Source organism: Nansenia antarctica, assembly GCF_963989245.1.
Source record: "Nansenia antarctica genome assembly, chromosome: 7".
Lineage (NCBI taxonomy): Eukaryota > Metazoa > Chordata > Actinopteri > Argentiniformes > Microstomatidae > Nansenia > Nansenia antarctica.
In genome coordinates, this window is record NC_137677.1 from 45,459,872 (window position 1) to 45,479,178 (window position 19,307).

At 43.3% G+C, this 19,307-nt stretch overlaps 1 protein-coding gene across 3 annotated transcripts in view; it reads right to left on the bottom strand.

The window, feature by feature from the left end:
• The window catches only part of myo1b (myosin IB), a 62,661-nt gene that overhangs the window by 20,181 nt on the left and 23,173 nt on the right, over window positions 1-19,307 (bottom strand). For all 3 annotated transcript variants that reach the window (XM_080535514.1, XM_080535513.1, XM_080535512.1), the window contains exons 4-9: window positions 11,301-11,395; window positions 7,126-7,230; window positions 5,631-5,677; window positions 3,262-3,325; window positions 738-836; window positions 198-301 (exon numbers count right to left, since the gene is read on the bottom strand). In XM_080535514.1, coding sequence (XP_080391640.1) covers window positions 198-301; window positions 738-836; window positions 3,262-3,325; window positions 5,631-5,677; window positions 7,126-7,230; window positions 11,301-11,395 — 514 coding nt within the window. The remainder of the gene's footprint in view (window positions 1-197; window positions 302-737; window positions 837-3,261; window positions 3,326-5,630; window positions 5,678-7,125; window positions 7,231-11,300; window positions 11,396-19,307) is intronic.

Genomic DNA, 19,307 nt, shown 5'->3' on the forward strand with positions numbered 1-19,307 from the left:
CCATGCTTTTCTATTATACTACTGATGACGTATCAGGTCTTGAAGTGTTATCCCATTTCATAAGGGAAGATTTCAACCACTACCCCTTGTAACTCTGTTCCGAGGGGAAAGCTGAAAAATGAGTGGCACTCCAAAAAGAGGGGTGTGTGCATGTGTACTGTATGTACAGTAATCCTTGCGTAGGTTGACAGACTTACCCTAACGGTCCTAAAGCTTGCTGCGTCATCCAGCCCATTGACAGTGGCTGAATCCAGACTCAGGTAGTTGTATTTGCTAAAGTCTCTGTTCAACTTCAGCTTTTCTGTGGGTCAGAAAGGCAAACACATGGCTTTAACATGGTATATCAATTCACTTGTTGTTGTGCAGGTGCAATGCACTTCAGAGAAGCAGACTGAATGGGCCTTTTAAAGACCTGTATCAAGTATCAAGGAAATCTATTCTACTGCCACAGCACGAGTCATTAGATTACAAGTTAAATTACTGCTGATAAATCATCCTTTTGATGTTTGTACACCATTGAAGCAAATCAAAGACCATTATCAAGAACGTCAAGCAATCTTGATTATTTAGATTTTTGATGAGCAATGTAACATGACAAACATTTTAGCAAGTGGATATATAGTGTTTTGGAATTAAATAAAACTAACTGAGTGTGGGTCAGTCAGAGAGGAGGTGTGTGTGTGTGTGTGTGTGTGTGTGTGTGTGTGTGTGTGTGTGTGTGTGTGTTAGTAACTCACTAAGAGTGTCATCTGAAGCTCCAGACAGAAGCTGGTAGAAAATGTGGAAGTTCCTCTCTCCCCTTGGCTGCTTGACCACCCTGGACTTCTCTAGAAGATCTGAGGGAGAGAGAGACAAAAGGGCAGGATTGAGACAGAAGGGCAGGATTGAGACATGCCTGTTAAAAACAGACCATGAGACATGACTCTCTACAATCAAACAATGGTTAAGATAGGAAATATAAAACTGTGATTCAATGAGGTATTATTGAAATCAATAACATCACTTAATCTTTTATGTCCACACATGGTCAGTGTCCAAAACACATCTGTGGGGCATATGGATCCCTGGTGCTACTAAATATTAGGGTTTCCACGGTGACCAAGCCACTGTTGGACTCTCATTGTTCATTGTTTGTATAAGTGGTGCCGGGACGGGAAGTCTCAGAAGAGGAAACCATATGAGGAGATCAAAAACCAGCTCCTTCTCCAGGGCTACTGACCAAATATAACACCTGATTGGGGGGAGGGGGGGGGGTGTATGGAGTCTGGTGATACTAAAACACAAATCGAGTATGGTACCATTTTCAATTTCAGCAGCCACTGTTGTAGTTCAAAGAGCTCAACACAACCCATATCTATGTACTGCCTTGACAATAAGCAAATCAGCCTCTGCTTTATCCTAGTTATATTATTATAGTTATAGGGAAGTTTGGTTAAAAGCAGAAATCTTCCAACACTGAGTTCTGGAGGGGGAGCTGTTACCTGTTAGCTTTTAGTTTACCAGCTCCAAGTCCTGACTCACACACTCTATGGACATTCAATGCTTACGGGCATTTTGAAGCCCACTTCATACTGTATTTTACAGTCCAGACACTCTGGTGCATCGCTAATGCCATTGGCCCTGCCACTCTACAGAGGCAGCTGAGGTCAACGGAGAGAGCCCCAGTAATCAGCTAGCAGGTAGGTGGTGGTCACGAATCTGTACCGCCCACTGTCACACTCCACAGCGGTCACCACTAAGTGGCTCTGGGGCCGCCAGCTCATCAATAATGTAGAATCTCTTTTAGAGTGTGGGCCAGCGAGTGCTCCCTTTCAACTGTAATCAAAGAACAGCAGACAAGACTTCAGACACAAAAGATCCACTTTCTCTGCCACTCTGAGTGTGCCTCTCTGTGTCACCCTCTCTTTACGAAATGTCACCCTCCACCCTCGCTTCATTGAGACAAATGCGACTGCACTCATCCTCCTGAGCAAACCGAGTTCTTCTAACAAGGCAGAATAACATGCAGGAAGCTAGGCTGAAGAATGTTCTAGAGAAAGTGTCCGCCTGAGGGACCTTCCACCTTTTGTACACGATGAGAGTTCAGTGTTGTTATTGTCTTTTACCACCGTAGGCTGTGCTATGTTGTTCATGTCTGTTCTGTTATAAAGTATTTGTGAAATATGCAATGGTATTCACATCAGGCAGCATTCAGGATGCACTGCTTTTTTTAAATTTATTTTTTAGATAAACAAACATACATTAAAGCAGAAATGTTGGACATGCTATAATGTGTGTAATGTAGGAAAAGAGCCCATATCCTGTTTTGTTGTTTTGACTAGGATTTAACAAGCACCAAAAGCTTAGCCATTTGGATGTTGAATTGTCTTTTCTTATCACGCTACCATTATCCCACCATAACTACTGAGCATGGAGTGTCAGTAACCCTGATGCACTCGATTCTGTTAACAAGGCATGTGGGTGCTCCTGCTCTCCCTCCACAGTTATACAGTAGAAGACCTCAAGGCATGGAGCTGGAGACAGGGTGAAAACAAGGTGTTACAGTAGCTGATTCAGCTGTTGGGTCAAGGAACAGAGGAATTTATTGCCTGTGACGTCTGAGGACAGAAACCCCCTTAGGCACATTGTGCAGAGCCATGTGAAAAGACCCCCTAGTCACATGTCCCTCTCTCCATCATAAACCTCTCCTTGTACTGGACAACATCCACGAGCTCTCCCAACAGACAGGCAGTGGAGAATCTGTGAGTCAGAGATCAAACACTCTTTGTTTCCTGTGACCACTACTAGCAGATTTTCCAGTTTTCCAACAAAATGTAAGCAAAGAGTCCGAGGGGCAAAGAGAGAGACATGGGAGTTGTAGGTTTCATGTTGCAGGCAACTGCCAAACGTAGTCCTGTGTCACTGACCGTCTATTGACTCGAAACAAACAGTGTTATATTGATCAGGCTCTCTCTTTAGTCTTTAGTGAGCCGACCGGCGGTCAGGGACGGCACGTGGGCAATAGCGCGCTATGGTCACCTCCATCCGTATTGTGCTGTGCGTGACAAACCATTTACCAGGGTGGGAGGGCTGGGCAGTCTAATTGAGCTATCTGTGTCTGTGGGAGAGTCCACATAATCTGTACAAAGCTCCCAGCTGGGACATGAGAGGATAGATAGAACAGTTTAACATGTGGCTAGGGTAGCTAGAAGGTGTGTGTGTGTGTGTGTGTGTGTGTGTGTGTGTGTGTGTGAGAGAGATATTCCACCTCATAATACTAACAGTTGCTTATAACTCCACCCATAGGGTCTCCTTTGAAGTCAAACTCGATGTCCATATACTTCCCCTGTGAAGGGAAAGAGAACACAGTGATTAAAACTTCCTGAAACCAAAGGAACAGATAAACATATTGTAGGTAGCAAAAAACTCTCATTTTAGTAAATCAATGACATTTTTTAGCAATGAAGACCTTTTCCAAGCAGCCAAAATAAGATAAAAGAGGACCAATGGGATGCATTGGGAACAGAGCCTGCCCCTTGATGACACAGCATCAAGGCCTTTAATACTGTGGCAGCAAGGTTACTTTGGAGGAGTGCCACACAGTTCTGGAGGAAGCTCTCACAGGCAGGGATCACTGTAAACCTCACAGAAATATGAGCCTTACGAGAGGCAATAAGAGTTTCTCTACAAAGTCATTTTGTCTCCATGCACAGATGTATTCATAGAGTCAGCTGCCAATCTCAAATAGGTTCGCTATGAAGTAATAGACTACTGTGAAGGAAATGACTTTTTTTTCTCCCCCCAGTGGAAGGGTAAAACAAACCATTTCTCCCCCTCTGTTTAAGTTTTGGGTCAGAACAGAGAGCCCAGTGTCTTTTTCAAACTGATTTTTTTTTTCTACTTTTATTTATAGCTGACAGTTCTTCAAAAAGCTGTGGCTCAACTGGCAATGGCTGCAGCCAAATTCAACATGATCCCCTAGTCTCTCCGCAGAGGGACGTTTGTGCTCATCATCCTAAGGAGATGAATTATTAACTAAATGGGATTAAGTGGAAAACAATAAGGTGTTCATTGCTCATCCAGTGGGGTTTATACCAAGGTTAACTAAACATAAACAGGTCAGGCATAATCCTGCATAATATCCTCTCTATGACAACCTAAACCAACAGGTACTGTATACAGTTGGCCTCACCCATGGACTGTGGCAGAAACGTTATGAAAAGTACACACACAGAGGGTGAGGGGGGAAGATAATACACACAAGTGCAGTAGTTAAGGACCTTTGCTCCACTAGGAGCTTAAAGAAATACATCAGGTAAGGCATGCACTAGTGCCCTAGACTGCGTCATGGAATTATATATCTGTGGGACATGAGACATTGAGTGAGGTTCGGTTAGGGTCTGAGGCAGGGCGCAGTTAGGGTTAGGGTCTGAGGCAGGGCGCAGTGTGTTTTCAGTCTGATTGGGGAAGCCTGCAGAAATGTGATGACATCAAGGAGGAATCTGAATAAGGCAGCTGCTGCCAATGGGCCCCCTGAAAATGCCGCCAGCGAGCGTGAGAAAGCCCTGTACAAAAAACTGCAGTCCAAAATGGTACGTCTAGTTTCATATCTCCACTGTCTGGAAATAAAATGTTTTCCTAGATTAGTGTGCCAGATAAAAAAATCTTGAGCAAGATAGCGGTTGCATCACTCACAATCACACATGATGTTATCTCACCATCAAAGCCTCAGTAACAGTATTGTACATTACACTTGATGTGATGCTCAGCAGCCATTTGTTTTGCACCAGAATGCAGAATGCAAGCCACATCAGTCATTATGGCGGAAAGGTAATGTGTCTGCAACCAAACATGTTCTGCATGAACAGTCAGCCAATGGCCACTGATGAACGACATTGTAGATCAAAAGTCAGGGGAATCATTGGCTAGTGGCTATAGTACCAATAATGTCTCTATACCAGCAGAGTGTAATCTTGCATGTGGTGTAATCTGTAAACAAGGGAGCAGCATAGTGGCGCCTGGGCCAGGTGGGTGGACAGCAGAAGTGCTTTAGAGCCATCTCTCTTGCGAAAAACAAGACACAAGGAGATGAGCTTCTGGAGAAGACAGCAGTTCCCAAACACAGGCAACTTGGCAGGGGCCATCGGCAGACATCTGGAGATAGTTGCCAAAAAATGTTACACTGACTTGAGTTTCATTTCTGTCCTGTCCTGTGCTGTAACTGTAATTGCTTAGTGTTATGTCAGACCCTGCAAAAGACAAACGTGTCCAGATGCTGGTCACAAAGTACTCACTGATGATAAAAATCACACCTATCCTAATGAACAGGAAAAAACTACTGTACAGAGGATGTGAGAAGAAGGCTTTCACAGCCTTACTATTAAACCAAAGGCAATCTCTCCTTGGCAAGTTAAGAGTAAGACTGATGAAGTAACTGATACGCAGGAAGAACATGAGGGAGGGGCGAGGGAAGGAGAAAGGGTGAAACACAAGGAAGTGAAAGGCAAAAGAGAAGAGGTGAATGGTTTGTTTGCCAATGCTGACGTCCAGATCAGATCAAAGGTCCACCTGAGCTGGGTCTTAAGCAAACACTGTCTCATTGGAGGAAAAAAACATTGAAGCCCTCACAGAAAACAAAAAAACATACTTACAAACCGAGATGAGTTGTCATTTCTCACGGTTTTGGCATTTCCAAAAGCTGAAAAGGAGGAGACATATTATTGGCATGTTAGCATGAGTATCAGTCCGGCAGAAAAGGTGATCCAACTCAGTCTATTACAAATGTATTTGTAGGCAGGTTTGCATTGCCACAGTGAGTGCTATTGAATTGGTATTCAGGAAAAATATTTTGATGATGCAGATCTGCAGTCTTGTCTTCATTCAGGGGTCAGTCATGCATCACCGACATCTCAAAGCCATTTGTGTTGATGAAGCCTCATAACTCTATCACATCATGTTATTGATGGTATGGATAAAACAAAGCTTGGAGGCTTTGAAGGCTTAAGGCTAGATGCAGTCTCACTCCATTTAAGTCAGTGTTTTTGTGCTTACGTAAACGAAACAATGAATAACAACAGAGCACAAATGAAAGGTCTACAGTATTTCATAGCTCAATTCACACACCACAACTACAAACCATTAACAAGTAAATACCCTGAGGTACACATTTGCACACTCCTTGAACAAGCCGAGGTTCATGGGAGCACCAGTTAAAAAACAGCACTTATCTGTATCTACAGTAAATAGCATTAATTTGTCGTTCAGCACACCACATGGCTTAGTGTGCTTAATTGGCCAGCTAATGAATGAGTGTTGATTAACCTTATTACCAACATGCATGTCTGTGATTTTAAACTAGTACAAAGCAGGCCTAAGGGTGGGTGGGGGTTGAGAGAGAGAGAGAGAGAGAGAGAGAGAGAGAGAGAGAGAGAGAGAGAGAGAGAGAGAGAGAGAGAGAGAGAGAGAGAGAGAGAGAGAGAATAGAAAGATGGACAAGAGAGATGTAGAAGCAGAGAGGGAGGGAGAGAGAGGAGAGGGCAGTATGCAGCAGGAAGTCTGCTCTGCCTCTCTCTACCTTATGGGTCATTACAGCCAGCAGCTAAACTCTTACAGATGTGCTCTGGGCCAGGCTGTAAAGCAGCTCAATACTGGGCACTGCTTCATCATTCATGGGCATTTCCTGTCTGCAGCCCCCAATTAAAACACAGCTGTCTTTGTGCCAGCACGGAGGTATGGGTAGTTTTCCCCCCTAATGCAGTAGACTGGGGAAAGCTGAACATTGAATTATGGTCTTGTTGTTGTGTCTCAATGTGAAGAAGTGAGGAGTGACGTTATGCAAACCGTTCCTATAATAAAAGAGCAACAGATTGTAGATTCTCTCCATCATAGATATTCAACAACGACAAAAAAAAAAGTGTAATCAATCATAAATTAACATGCATTAATGATTGATTAACAAGAATATTCAAGTTCTTGGTTTTTGTGGGTTGAGAGGGGCAGTGAATTGTGTGAGAAATGGCCAAAGGGAGAAGGATAGAAAAAGCAGAAGCATGTGTTAATGTGGCTCCAACTGATGGCTCAGAGTTACTCCCAATCTGAATTTGGTTCAGGGGAAAGTGAAAGGAGGTGGTGGGGTTGAGTACTCACCTTCCAACACGGGATTGGACTGAAGCAGCTGCTCCTTTACCTTGTTCACCTCCTGGCCCTTACCGCACACCGCAGCGACATATGACATCACCAGCTTACTGGCCTCTGGAACACACAGCGCAACAGACGAGGTCAAGAGTAATTCTCACCAAAATGGTGCTAAGACACAACCCTGACACAGCCACACCCCCTAAATCCCCCTTACATCATTCCCAAAAGCCCTACTGGGACAGGGTGTGAACCCCACTTTGGGGCCAGTAGTGGGGGATGGAACACTGTTCACACGGTCCAGGACTGCCATCACCTTGTTTGGTTAGATGTTGTTCATTATTACATTGGGCCGTTATTAATCACACTGGCTTCACTGGGCTCTGAGGAGCACGTATGTACCATGTCCAAGCTAAAAGAGGGCTGGATGAATAATCCTTTACCCTCCATCACTTCCCATGTCAGGATTGAAAATTGTCTGAGCATCTGTAGGACCTGATGAGCTATGCATTTGTAATGATCCTGATTCATCCCCTTGGCAGAGAGCAACACATTTTTAAGGATAACTGTCATGATGTCTAGAACATCTATCCCCCAATTCATGGGGTGACCTAGAAACTGAGTCAGTCAATATATATATATATATAAATAAGAGAGTAGAGAGGAGAGCAGGAACAAGAGCTGATGAAAATGATCATGAAAATTACATGAGTGCAATCTAGAGAATATCAGCACAAACATTAAACAGCGAGTAAGCCCAAAATCATGTTTGGTCATCTCAAAAGGTACTGTAAGATCTAAAATGGGACTGTTTGGCCTGAACATCAAAATGAACATCAGCATTCAGCCTTGTCCAAGGGAAGAGAAGTATGCATTGTCACCTATATGGTAACAAAAAACATATTTTGTCACAGCTTTCCATGAATCCTTTAAAGGTTATACTATATAAGGTTATACTGCATCCCTACCGCTAAACAAAATACCCTCCCTACTAGGTTCAGAAGGTAGCCTCTGTCACATACAGATACTGTAGCACTACTCGTTATGTAGACTCCCGCCCTCCAGACTCCAGTCTACATGCAGACATAAGGGGTTGAGGTAAGATGTCTTGAGTTTACATTTGTGGCCCTATTTCAGCTGTTGAACCTCAGTATTTCCTCATACACTGGTGCAGTAGAACTATCAAGAGTGAATACACATAGTACAGTAAGTCTCAGAGGAAAGTTGCAATAACAAGTACAAGGCTGCCATTTCCGTATGAGGATGTAAATTAAGTGAACAACATGAGTACGCTGACCCCTTATTATTATTCTCCAGTTGAGAACCGGTAACTGTTCGATGCGTCGGAAACGTACGCCTCCGAGGTTATCGATTCCTTTTTTCGATGCCGTCATGTATTGTACATGCGCTGACAGTTGTCCGAGCGTCTGAACATTCCAATTTAAACATTTCGGAGCAAGTCGTTGCAAAATGTTATGGTTACGGCTTGATTGGTACTCTAGTATTATTCAACACGCATCCATGGGTAAAAAAAAACTAGTTTTTTTAAAAAGGTAATAATCATGTTAATACATGGGATGAATTAACGTTCATTTGAATGAATTTAAAAAAATGAAAATGGCAACGTCAGTTAACGAGTATCTACTGTCAACATCACTAAAGTTAGCAACAGAAAGCTAGCTAATGTCAACGCTAATGTTAACACGATAACGTAAAATTGTTGGCCGCCAGCGAAATAATGGTAATGTTATTGTTGGTGTCCAACATGTTTACAGTTAGTTTGTAAAGACTTTTAACTGACCATTCATAAACAAACTGATTTCCAAGACCAGAACACTCTGAAACTAGAGCAGATTTCCAGAGTGTATTTACGAACGTATTTACGAATATGTGTTTTTATTATTATTAAGCTTCGTCTTTTGATGTACTTGCTACTAAAAGCACAACCGTTTATGCTTCAACAAATGCTACCTTCATATACGTTATTGTTTCTGAGAAGAAAGCACTGACAGTTTTCAGCAGTAAGTGTAATGATAACATGAATTAACGTTTAAGGTGTATAGTGTAAGGTAAACATACACTATTTGGGATATTTTGAACAGTTTAAAAAGTCCCCATGTGGACTTATGCTATTTTGCCTGACAGAGGACTTTGAACTTTGAACCCGTTCCCATAGGGATAGTATTGTGGCCAGAACGTTTGACCACGCTACATTACTGAGGGTAAATATCCTATGCTAGTAATATTAGCACCACGCAGGCAGGTTTAGCAGATTTTTTCCTTTCACTAAGAAACCCTAAATGAAAACGAATGCTGTACAAATATTCTCCCATTTCATCCATTTTAGATGATGACAGACAGGCTGTTGCAACAGTTAGCTATGAAGCTACAGCCAGCTGCTCAAGCAAATTTTTATTTATGTTCAAATGTTATGTTCAGCTATTATACACTGTTCAGAGACTCAGAAAAGCTGTGTTGACGCTGAAAACCTGTGTTTTTTCACAGAGTAAATTGATCAGGAATCGATAAGGGAATCAATAAAAAATCGAACCGATAAGCAGAATCAATAATGGAATCGGTATCAATAACATCTCATCAATTCCCATCCCTACCCCTTATACCCCAAGAAAACAGACCCATTTTCATCAACCTCATCCCCTGTAAACCTAGAAAAATGATGAGATTACCCAAATCCTAACTCATTGCCTTTGCTGACTGACTTCCTGAATTGGACTTTAAACCCATGAGTGACTGGCACAAAAAAAATCAATATTTAAAAGAGCCCTCCGCAACCTCCACCCAAAAAAACACAAGAAATATGGGTGGTTGTACGCTTGATACATCAGCAGATTGTCAATTGTTGTGGTCATACACTAGATAAAAAACATCTGGTCAGCTAAAAATAGATGATTCCAATCATGACTGATTGCGCACCCCCCCCCCCCCCTGTAACCATAAAAAAATACATATATTTTGATAATCTTGACCTGTCACACTTGGATCACAACAATGTACTGACTCAGGGATGGATGTCAACATGGCGTGTTTGATAATCCAATGCTTCAAAGCAATGGTTAACCACAGAACAAGGCTTCAAGGCTGGGCGAATGGGATATTTTCTGTTGTTGACATAAATGTATTTATGTCTCTTCTTTAGTGAAATGAAGGCCACGTGTAGCAAGTTTAATAGGAACCAAATGGGGAGTCAACTGAATTGACACCACATTCGTAAATCACTCCATGGCGCACTCCATCAGATCTTCACCTGGCAGACATGTGCAGATGGAGTGAAGCTTCCAGGACCTCCAGAGGAGGATTGCCACGCTAGCAAAGCCTGATAATGTCCACCATAAGAAAGCTACCACAAGCTATGCTAGAATGATGAAAGGGCTTTTATGAAAAACATGAATAGGAACACAACTTAATTCTGATTTCGTACCGTCAGACCAAATTCTAAAGTCTTTGGCTATCATAGCGGAAATGAGACAGTTGAAAGGATAAAGCTTGTAAAAGAGTAACAGTAAACCCAAATGTGAAGTTGGATTTTGATAGCTTTGGTAGAAGAGCAACATGAAACCACAAGAGAAAATAACCTTTAAAACTACTGTGTGGGGACTGTATGGTATGATATCATCCTATAGGGAATGTGAGGCCTTTCCAGCCAGTCACGATGCTGCCAACTAAATATGGCCAACACCTGGGAATTAGTTTCTACAGCAAGTATCTTTTGTATGATTTTGTATGGCATGTGTGATTTCTTGGTAGGAACAATACAACTTGACAGCACAGACTGACAAAGCATTGACAATTGAGAATTGGTGAATCATGTTCTGTACAGAGGAATTTATCTTTAGTTTAAACCTGACTTAGGCATTCCCAAAACATATTCAAGTCACAGTTCTCAGTAATCTAACAATCTAAATCCTCCTGCATGTTGTTAGTGTAAGTGCACCTCTTATCATACAGTTGCCCTTCGATAGAAGTCTTATTACATTGAACAGAATGTTCTGGAACACTACAAACAGTGGCCTCCAATGTTTTTGGAGCTCCAAGGGCCTATCCCTTAACCCTTGAGTAGCTATTAGTTTAGCTGCAACAATTAGTTTGTACGAATCCTTCGATGTTGATTTTATGAGAAAGATCCTCATAAAATGGTGGGTCCATGGTGTGTTTGATGAGGGACTCACCAGTCTTTCCTGCTCCACTCTCTCCTGTGATGAGGATGCACTGATCCTTATCCTGGTCCCTCAGAGAACGGTAGGCCTCATCTGCCAGGGCATAGCTGCAGCACACAAGGACAGACACAGAAATCAATAAGAACACTGGTATCGCATCACAGATTTCCATCATTTCAAGTCAGTTTGAAGACCAGTCACCTCCAATTCCATATCCTCTACTTTCCAAGTTGAATAAATCCAAGTGACTTCTGAGTGGGTTTATGGACTACATACACGCTCTTGAGGATTTGAGTTTCAATGTGTATAATGTTTTTGATTCTCCCTTACTCAAGTACTCCTGAATCAAGTGCAATACTGAAACACAACTGTGAACATTTCAAACCTGCAAACTGCGACACTTTAAATGAATGTGCAATAACACTATGTGCAATATGACAACCCTCGGGTACATAAGGTTCAGAGATAGGAAATGTTAGAATAGGTATAGCATAGCATAGAGTACAGCACAGTGTTTTATTTGTATAGTATAGTATAGTGGATACTAGTGTACATAGCCTTTATTTATGTAAACCAGCTCTTTTCCCTTCTTGTTTTTAGTTTTTTTTTTCCTAGCACCAGGGGAGCCCCCCCCTCCCAAATTTCGTTGTATGGTACCTGTACTATATCAATGACAATAAAGACCATTCATTCATTCATTCATTCATTCATTCATTCATTCATTCATTACTCCCTTATTCTCAGTGTTAATAGGACAGTAAATGTTTAGATAAGTGGCAAACTGTTGGGCCAGGCCACATGTTTACTTATCGATAGCACGTTACATCCCAGATTAAAACTAGGTCACATCAGTGGAGCTACATTGTTTGGGGTACTAATGTCGGTGCAGTGGCCACTTAGCTGAGGTTTAAAATCATTGGTTGCGTCATATTGACCATTATCCATTATGACATGTTCTACTCTTGATAGAGCTATTTCTGGTTCTGCTTTTTTCTACAGCTGATGGGAAGAACAATGTGTGTGGAAATGGACAAGTCATTTTCCATTCTTTGTTTATGGAGAGAAATCCTATTGAGAAGACAGTTGAAATCAGTCGAAGGCTTCTATTGTGAGGTGACCCAGTTGAATTCCCTATTTTGCATCAACTTATATTGACATATCAAATACAGGGGATGGTGGTCAGAACATGAGGCCCCTTTTGTACATACATTCCAGGATGGTGACACAATGGGAAAGTGGGACACGGTATAGAAGACTTACTGGATTCCCTAACAATGCAGTATTTGTCATTGTCCTCCTCAGAGGGAAAGTAAGGCTGGGGCGGCGTGGGGCGCGCGGGTGGGGGGGAGGGCGGTGGTTGAGGTGGAAAGCGTTAAACCTTTGATGATTGGCATTGCAGTGGTCTACATCTTTAAAGACACACACCGCAAAAGGGTAGAAGCCATCCTATTGGCTGCTGGGCTTTATGGATCACACTTGGCACACAAACAGTCTTCTTCAGTGCTGTTATAACAATGTTCCAACTCTCCTTCACCAGCCCACGAGACTCCACATTAGCCAGCTAGGTCTCCCAATTTCCCTCAGTCTGTACTTTTCTGCATTCATTACTCAGGAATTTTCCAGAGCCACCACTAATAATAGCTCTGATTGTGAAGGAAATGTTGCATGTAGTTTCCCTTTTGCTCAACCCTCCTTCACACCCCCTTTCTGTTGTGAAAATATGATGATGATTCATTTATTTTTTTAAAGTCAAGGTACAGTAAGCAGACTCTGCCATGCCTTTGTAGACCCCTCCGGGGATATGTCTGTTTCATGACAATGGAAGGACTAAAGAGATAGTGGTCCAAATTAGAGAGGGGTCATTGTGGACATGTCAATTATGTTAAAATACAACTCAGCACTTCATTTTGACTTTAACCTAGCCCGTCAGAGATTCATTTGAAATATGTCTAATGATTACAACCTCAGAGCCATAAGTCATGTTCACTGTAAGTACTGTGCATGTATAGATTGAGGTAATTTTTAAGGAATGCATTCCCAAGTGTCTAATTTTAGTGGCAGGTCATGACCCAATTCTTCACCCAATGGGAATGGGTACTGGCTCTCAGTGATGAGTAATGTTATTAATTAAGTAGTTACACGCACCAGTGTCCTAGACGATTGGAATCTCTGATCCCACAGACTCTGGGTGTGGGAACAGTGTTCACACGCCACAATCAATGGGACTAGGACCTGCTGCTAAATACGAGATCACAAAGTCCAATGCATTTTTGTTTGAGTGCAATCTTTGGTCACACTTTACATTAAATTGGCCCTATACATGTTTAGTAACTCTGTAATTACTCCAGGAACAACATTCTATCATATTCGACTCGAAGTCCAATCATGTAATTACATTGACCAGACTACACTAATTAAAATGACCAGACTATCAGACTAGTATTGCCATTGCATTTGGGCTTTGAGATTGTCACAGTCTCAAGCACGTACAGGCAATTCAATAAATACGTAGTATTTATTATCAAAGTATAATCACAGAGAGCTGAACCATTGTTGACCGCTGATATGTTGACCGATTGACTACTGCTAGCAGTCAGCCCTGAGGAGTGATTGGGAGTGACCCAGATTAATGTATTCCAGGCTGCAGTGAGGAGTCAACACTCAGCCTGGCTAATAGACGTTTGGGTTCCACATCATCACACAGTGTTCTGGGCCAGGGCCAAGTGCTGGGGCCTGGGCAGCCCTAACCCAACCCAGCCCAGCCACTGGCCCTACCTCCCTATGGTTGGAGAGGGAGGCAATGATGGGACATTACGTCACTGCTGAAATGTGCAGGGCACCGCTGCAGATGTCTGTGCTTTGTGAAAACAGCCTCACCGCTCGACATGAGCTTGACAAAGGACAACCATCCCAATTACCCTGCTCCGATAAGGGGTGGGGGCAGGGGAGTGGTCAGGGCCGAGTAGGGGAGGGGTTGGGAGTCGGAGTGGGAGGTGCCCTGCTAGGGAAGTTTGTCAAATGGTCAGCCGTCGTCCGATGTGACCCACCATGTTCCTCCCAGCACCACCCTAAGCTCCCATTATGAAGCGAGCTGGGCATATGAATGGCCCGATCACAATATGAATAGACCTGCAAGCTGGTGCATGGGGAACAAGAGCTCCCATCAGAGGCAAACCAAGAGACGGGGGCAACAAAACGTCTGTAGAAACACCCCTCCATTTGCAGGGCAAGGTGGGGCATACATAAATCTAATTTGTTACAGTTCACCAAAAAAACTCAAAAGCAGCAGCTCACACTCAGGCTTAAGGGCCAAAAGACCCAATCTGTCCTAAGCCTGCATAGTGGCCACACCCTGTGACAAGAGGAGAGAGAGAGAGAGGAAACCTGAATTAAATCAGACCATCTGCTTGGGCACAGCATCATGTAATCATCATGACCATGAAAAGGACGGAGAACAGCAAATTGACGCACCATTCACCGAACAGAGTTGCCATTTATACACCAAAGCTTCTTTTATTATCAGCGCGGAAATTACAACAAGGCACTCAATGGGCACATGAAAGGGCAAGCCATTGGCCCTGAGGCCACCAGCTCTGACCAGGGTCTGAGGGGTGGGGCTGGGGGTGGAAGGAGCGGTGCGCCTGGCACACCCTGATCACACAGTCAGCAGGAGCCACGGCTGTAATTTGGGCTTCCTCGTGGCAGCGGTGGGACGCAATGCCACACTGGGCATGAGGCGAGCAGCAGAAAATAGCCTCTGCCTTTCTTCTCAAAACCTTTGAGAGAGGGGGAGGGGGTGAAGGATCTGAACAGGAGGGACGTCATCCTTTACTCTAACATATCAGATTCCCCTGCAGACGTGATTATAATGGAGTTATAATGAAGTCACCGCTCAACCATGGCCCACCCAGCTAATGGGAAATGACCGATCCTCCCTCTGCTGCAGATAAATACACAGTACACACAGAGTAGTTTAACAGCCTATTTATCCAACCCGTTTGTATTAGGTTTCAACTTTTAACACTGCAGAACAAAGAACAGCAGACAAGATTTCCAACTAGTACCCAGCGGCTGGTGGTGCTAAAACGAAGATACTTCATTGGCTCCTGTGTGACAGCCAGCGCTGTTGAGAGGCTGTGCCACCATCTCTGATCTCAGCCAGGCAGGTTCCAGGATGTCCGTATGTTGCACTGGTTGAGTAGCGGGGGAAGCAAGTCCTTCCTGCAGCCATGAGACCAGGTGGCAGCCTGACTAGGGTCAGTAGTGACACACAATGGGGCCAGAGTCACGGCACTGGCGGTGCCTCCCAAAATGTAGTTGCAGGCAGCCAGGGAAGAAAACAGATCAAATCAAATAAATCAGGGCTGCTACTATTAGGAGTGGAGGTGCAAGCCAGAGTCTTTGTTCTGGCACATGTGAGCCAGCATCTGACAGTGTATTCCCACATACAGGAAGGAGACGTTATGTCATCACACATCTATAAATAACAGATTTATAACGATAATAACATTTTACATTCATATAGCAGTTTCTCTCCATACTGGGTCAACACCAGCAAGAGTCTATTTGAGTTATATGTCTAATCTAGAATCCTAAAAGGTGAACAACGTAACCAGAACTACCATTAGGCTAGATTATTCAGCTCCCTCACTCACAGACCCCTTAAAGGAGTGGAAGGCTTTTTTCTTACCGTAGAAGTGTAAGTGATTAAAGATTGTATTTCACATAGTGGAGGCTTCCCCAGGATGTTGGCTGACAGCCTTAACCTAGAGACAATTCAGAGTGTGTTTTACAGTAGCCTCTGGGGTAGCGTGTGTGCGTGACTGGCTGGTGTTCTGAGGGGAACCCCCATCTCCTTTGGCAAGACACACACACACACACACACACACACACACACACACACACACACACACACACACACACTCCTTTTCGACAGGATGTTGGAAACAGAGGGATAAGTCAGGCCTTTTTTTAGCTCAAGGGGCTCCGGGTGGCTTTAAAACCTCCCTATGTCTGCTTTCGTTGGCCCTTCTCTGACTCAGCTTTCCTCCTGGTCTCCACTCCATCCTACTATTAGTCAATGGCTGGTACTGCCAAGCCACATGCATGTAGACAATAGAAATAATGGACAGAGCAGGACAGAGCATGATAATCAAACTCAGGAAATTAAACTGCTTTCATATAATTCAGCATTTTTTTTTAACAGAGAGCTTCTGTGCGCCTAATAAAACTAATGATGTTTGATGGCACACTGCAGTGGCTTAGCAAACAATCTGTCTATAGAACCTGAAAATGTGTGAACAACAACAGCATACACACTACCCCTAGGCCTTCTACGTACACACACAAACCTACTCAGATAGGGAGGACAAAGAGCGCATAGACAAATAATGTCCCTCAGTATAATACAACGTCACTTGACATGTCTCAGAGAGCAGTGGCCTCAGGGTGACCCTACATCCCTACTCGAACCCAATGCTGTGGGCCAGCAATTGAGCTCCATCGGACTACAGATGCTGCCACTGTGGCTCAAGCTGCTCAAGTTCATGTTATGTTTGTTTCACAGCACAGGTCAGAGTTCAATGTAAATTGAGTAGTGCCATGAAAACTAACGACATGTGCATACATTTGATCATGGTTGTGAATAAGGCATTACAGAACCAACAATGTGTGGTCAATGTATATTGAGTTATGGTCAAGTAACCATCAGAAACCAAAGGAAACTTCTGTGTCGTGGTTGTGGTGAACAACAGGACATTGTGTATAATGGTGTGAGAAGGTACAGGGTGGGAACAAGCTCTGCTAAATTGAAATCAATCTTGTCAATTTGAATTCACTTCAGCATTTCATTTGGGGTTATGTAAGCTATACGCACAGACAAAGGCAGGTGTCTATTGTCCAGTCAGTGAATAGGGAAGTTTCTCATAAAACACTCTACAAAGGACATCTATACACCCTGACTAACTGGTTAAGATACATGCATGCAAACAACACAGGGTGGGGCTCTGTCTCATGGGTTTACAGTATGTCATCATACCACTGGAACAATACAGTAAGGCAACGTGTACAATTTCAACATGTTAACTTGTCTGCTTCTAAATCATTCTTTTAGAATGACATAACACAATTGCTTCAGTGTTGTCTGTTCCACTCTGGACAGATGAATTGCAATACACACCCTGCCAAAAGTAAACAGTTAGAGACAAGACCAGCCCAACCTTAAGTATGTGGTAAGAGTACAATAAACTAAGTCATCATTTTGCCTGAAATAATTTCCAGTGAGGGTGAGTCCCTTTCCTTGTCCTTCTCTTGGGACCCATAACCTTGAGGAGAGACAGAGAGAGAGAGAGAGAGAGAGAAAGAGAGAGAGAGAGAGAGAGAGAGAGAGAGAGAGAGAGAGACTGGGATTGCCTTTCAGTGTCAGTCTCTGTGAGTTTGGAGTTTCCACGAATACAGCTGTTTGTGAACGGTTGCCATAGGCACAGTGGTATCAATGTATCACTTTATTCTTTGTGCATGTGGGCGTGCGGAGGAGGCACGCTCACCAGGAGCGCTGCGGTCTCCTCATCCCTCTCCACCTTCACCTCCTCACCATTACGCCAACACATGAAGCAGTAGCGTGGACAGTTCTACCCACACACCTGATGAGCTGTAGAGTGGACTGTTCTACCCACACACCTGTGTCAAAATGGCAACTTCAATTTCCCGCTGCCCACTAACAATTAGATAGATGCTGAAGGATGTTCAGGTATTATGTAAACATACCGGTGATTCAATGCAGTCCATTTGTTCCAATTCATGGAGGACAATTCATGGAGTGGGCAGGTCTGTAAAAGGCCTGCAGAGGTGTGATGAATAAATAATGGACTGATGCATATTATTCCCCAAAACACCTCATGTCTTTGGCACAGAAGAAACAGACTGCATTCCAAGATAAACCTGCACACTGCCATGTACAATTCTACCAGTCCAAGTGTCATTGAAAAGCAAACACATGAGCTTGTACTGTAAACAAAGATGAAAGAAGGCTGTATTGTGTACTGTCACACCTGTCCATAGAAGACAAGACATACACAGTAAATAACCTCTCTTATGGAACACATGGCTGTTTCAAGTCAGAGTTATCACTGTAATGTCTGTGTGCCATAAATAGTTCATATTAGGATTATTTTTTCCTCATTACCTTTTGAACTATGCACTCTTACCACAAACAATGATAAAGCAAACATACTGTATGACAATAAAAGGATCCAAAGTCCATTTTCCATCATTGTATAGGTGAAGTTACCATGGCACATTTTTATGACACATGCACTGTCTAGTGAATTACATTTTCACATTTACATTTTAGACATTTAGCAGACGCCTTTATCCAAAGCGAATGTATCGAAAGTACATTTGTCTAAGTAAGTGAATCATCTATATATCATCCATCATAAGAAAAACAAATCTATGCAATCTAGGCAGTCACAACGCTCGAGGAAACAAGAATGACTTTCATAGCTTAATGTGGCCATTTAAGGTGTGGTAGGACCCTTGTACCAATTTACCCAGATGACACCTTGCTGCACGACGAGCCTGATCTAGCTTTAGGTTTATAGTGGAACACTAACACTAACCCTAACCCTCCACTGAAGCCAGGGGCTCACACAGTGCTGATAGAGCCAGACATATGGTCTACACCCTGGATAAAAACAACAGCCGTGTCTCCTCACATAGCTGTGAGATGTGGCGCTGAGAGACCAAGTCAAACACACCATCCTATAGCAGAAACACTCAGGTACTACTCTGTCCACGATTAAGTCTTCATCACCCTTCAATCAGCCCAGGACATGCACTGAGATGTTACACACAGAGGCCTAACGGGAGGCTTTCTCTCCTCACAATTTCTAACTCAGCGGCATCCAAGTTCATCGAACCTGTTTCATGCTGAAATATCCCACTCACTCTCCGTGTGGGAGTGAGCTGAGGAGAACAGAGTGGTACTCTGTGTAATGCTGGTAAAGGCTTCTACTCCCT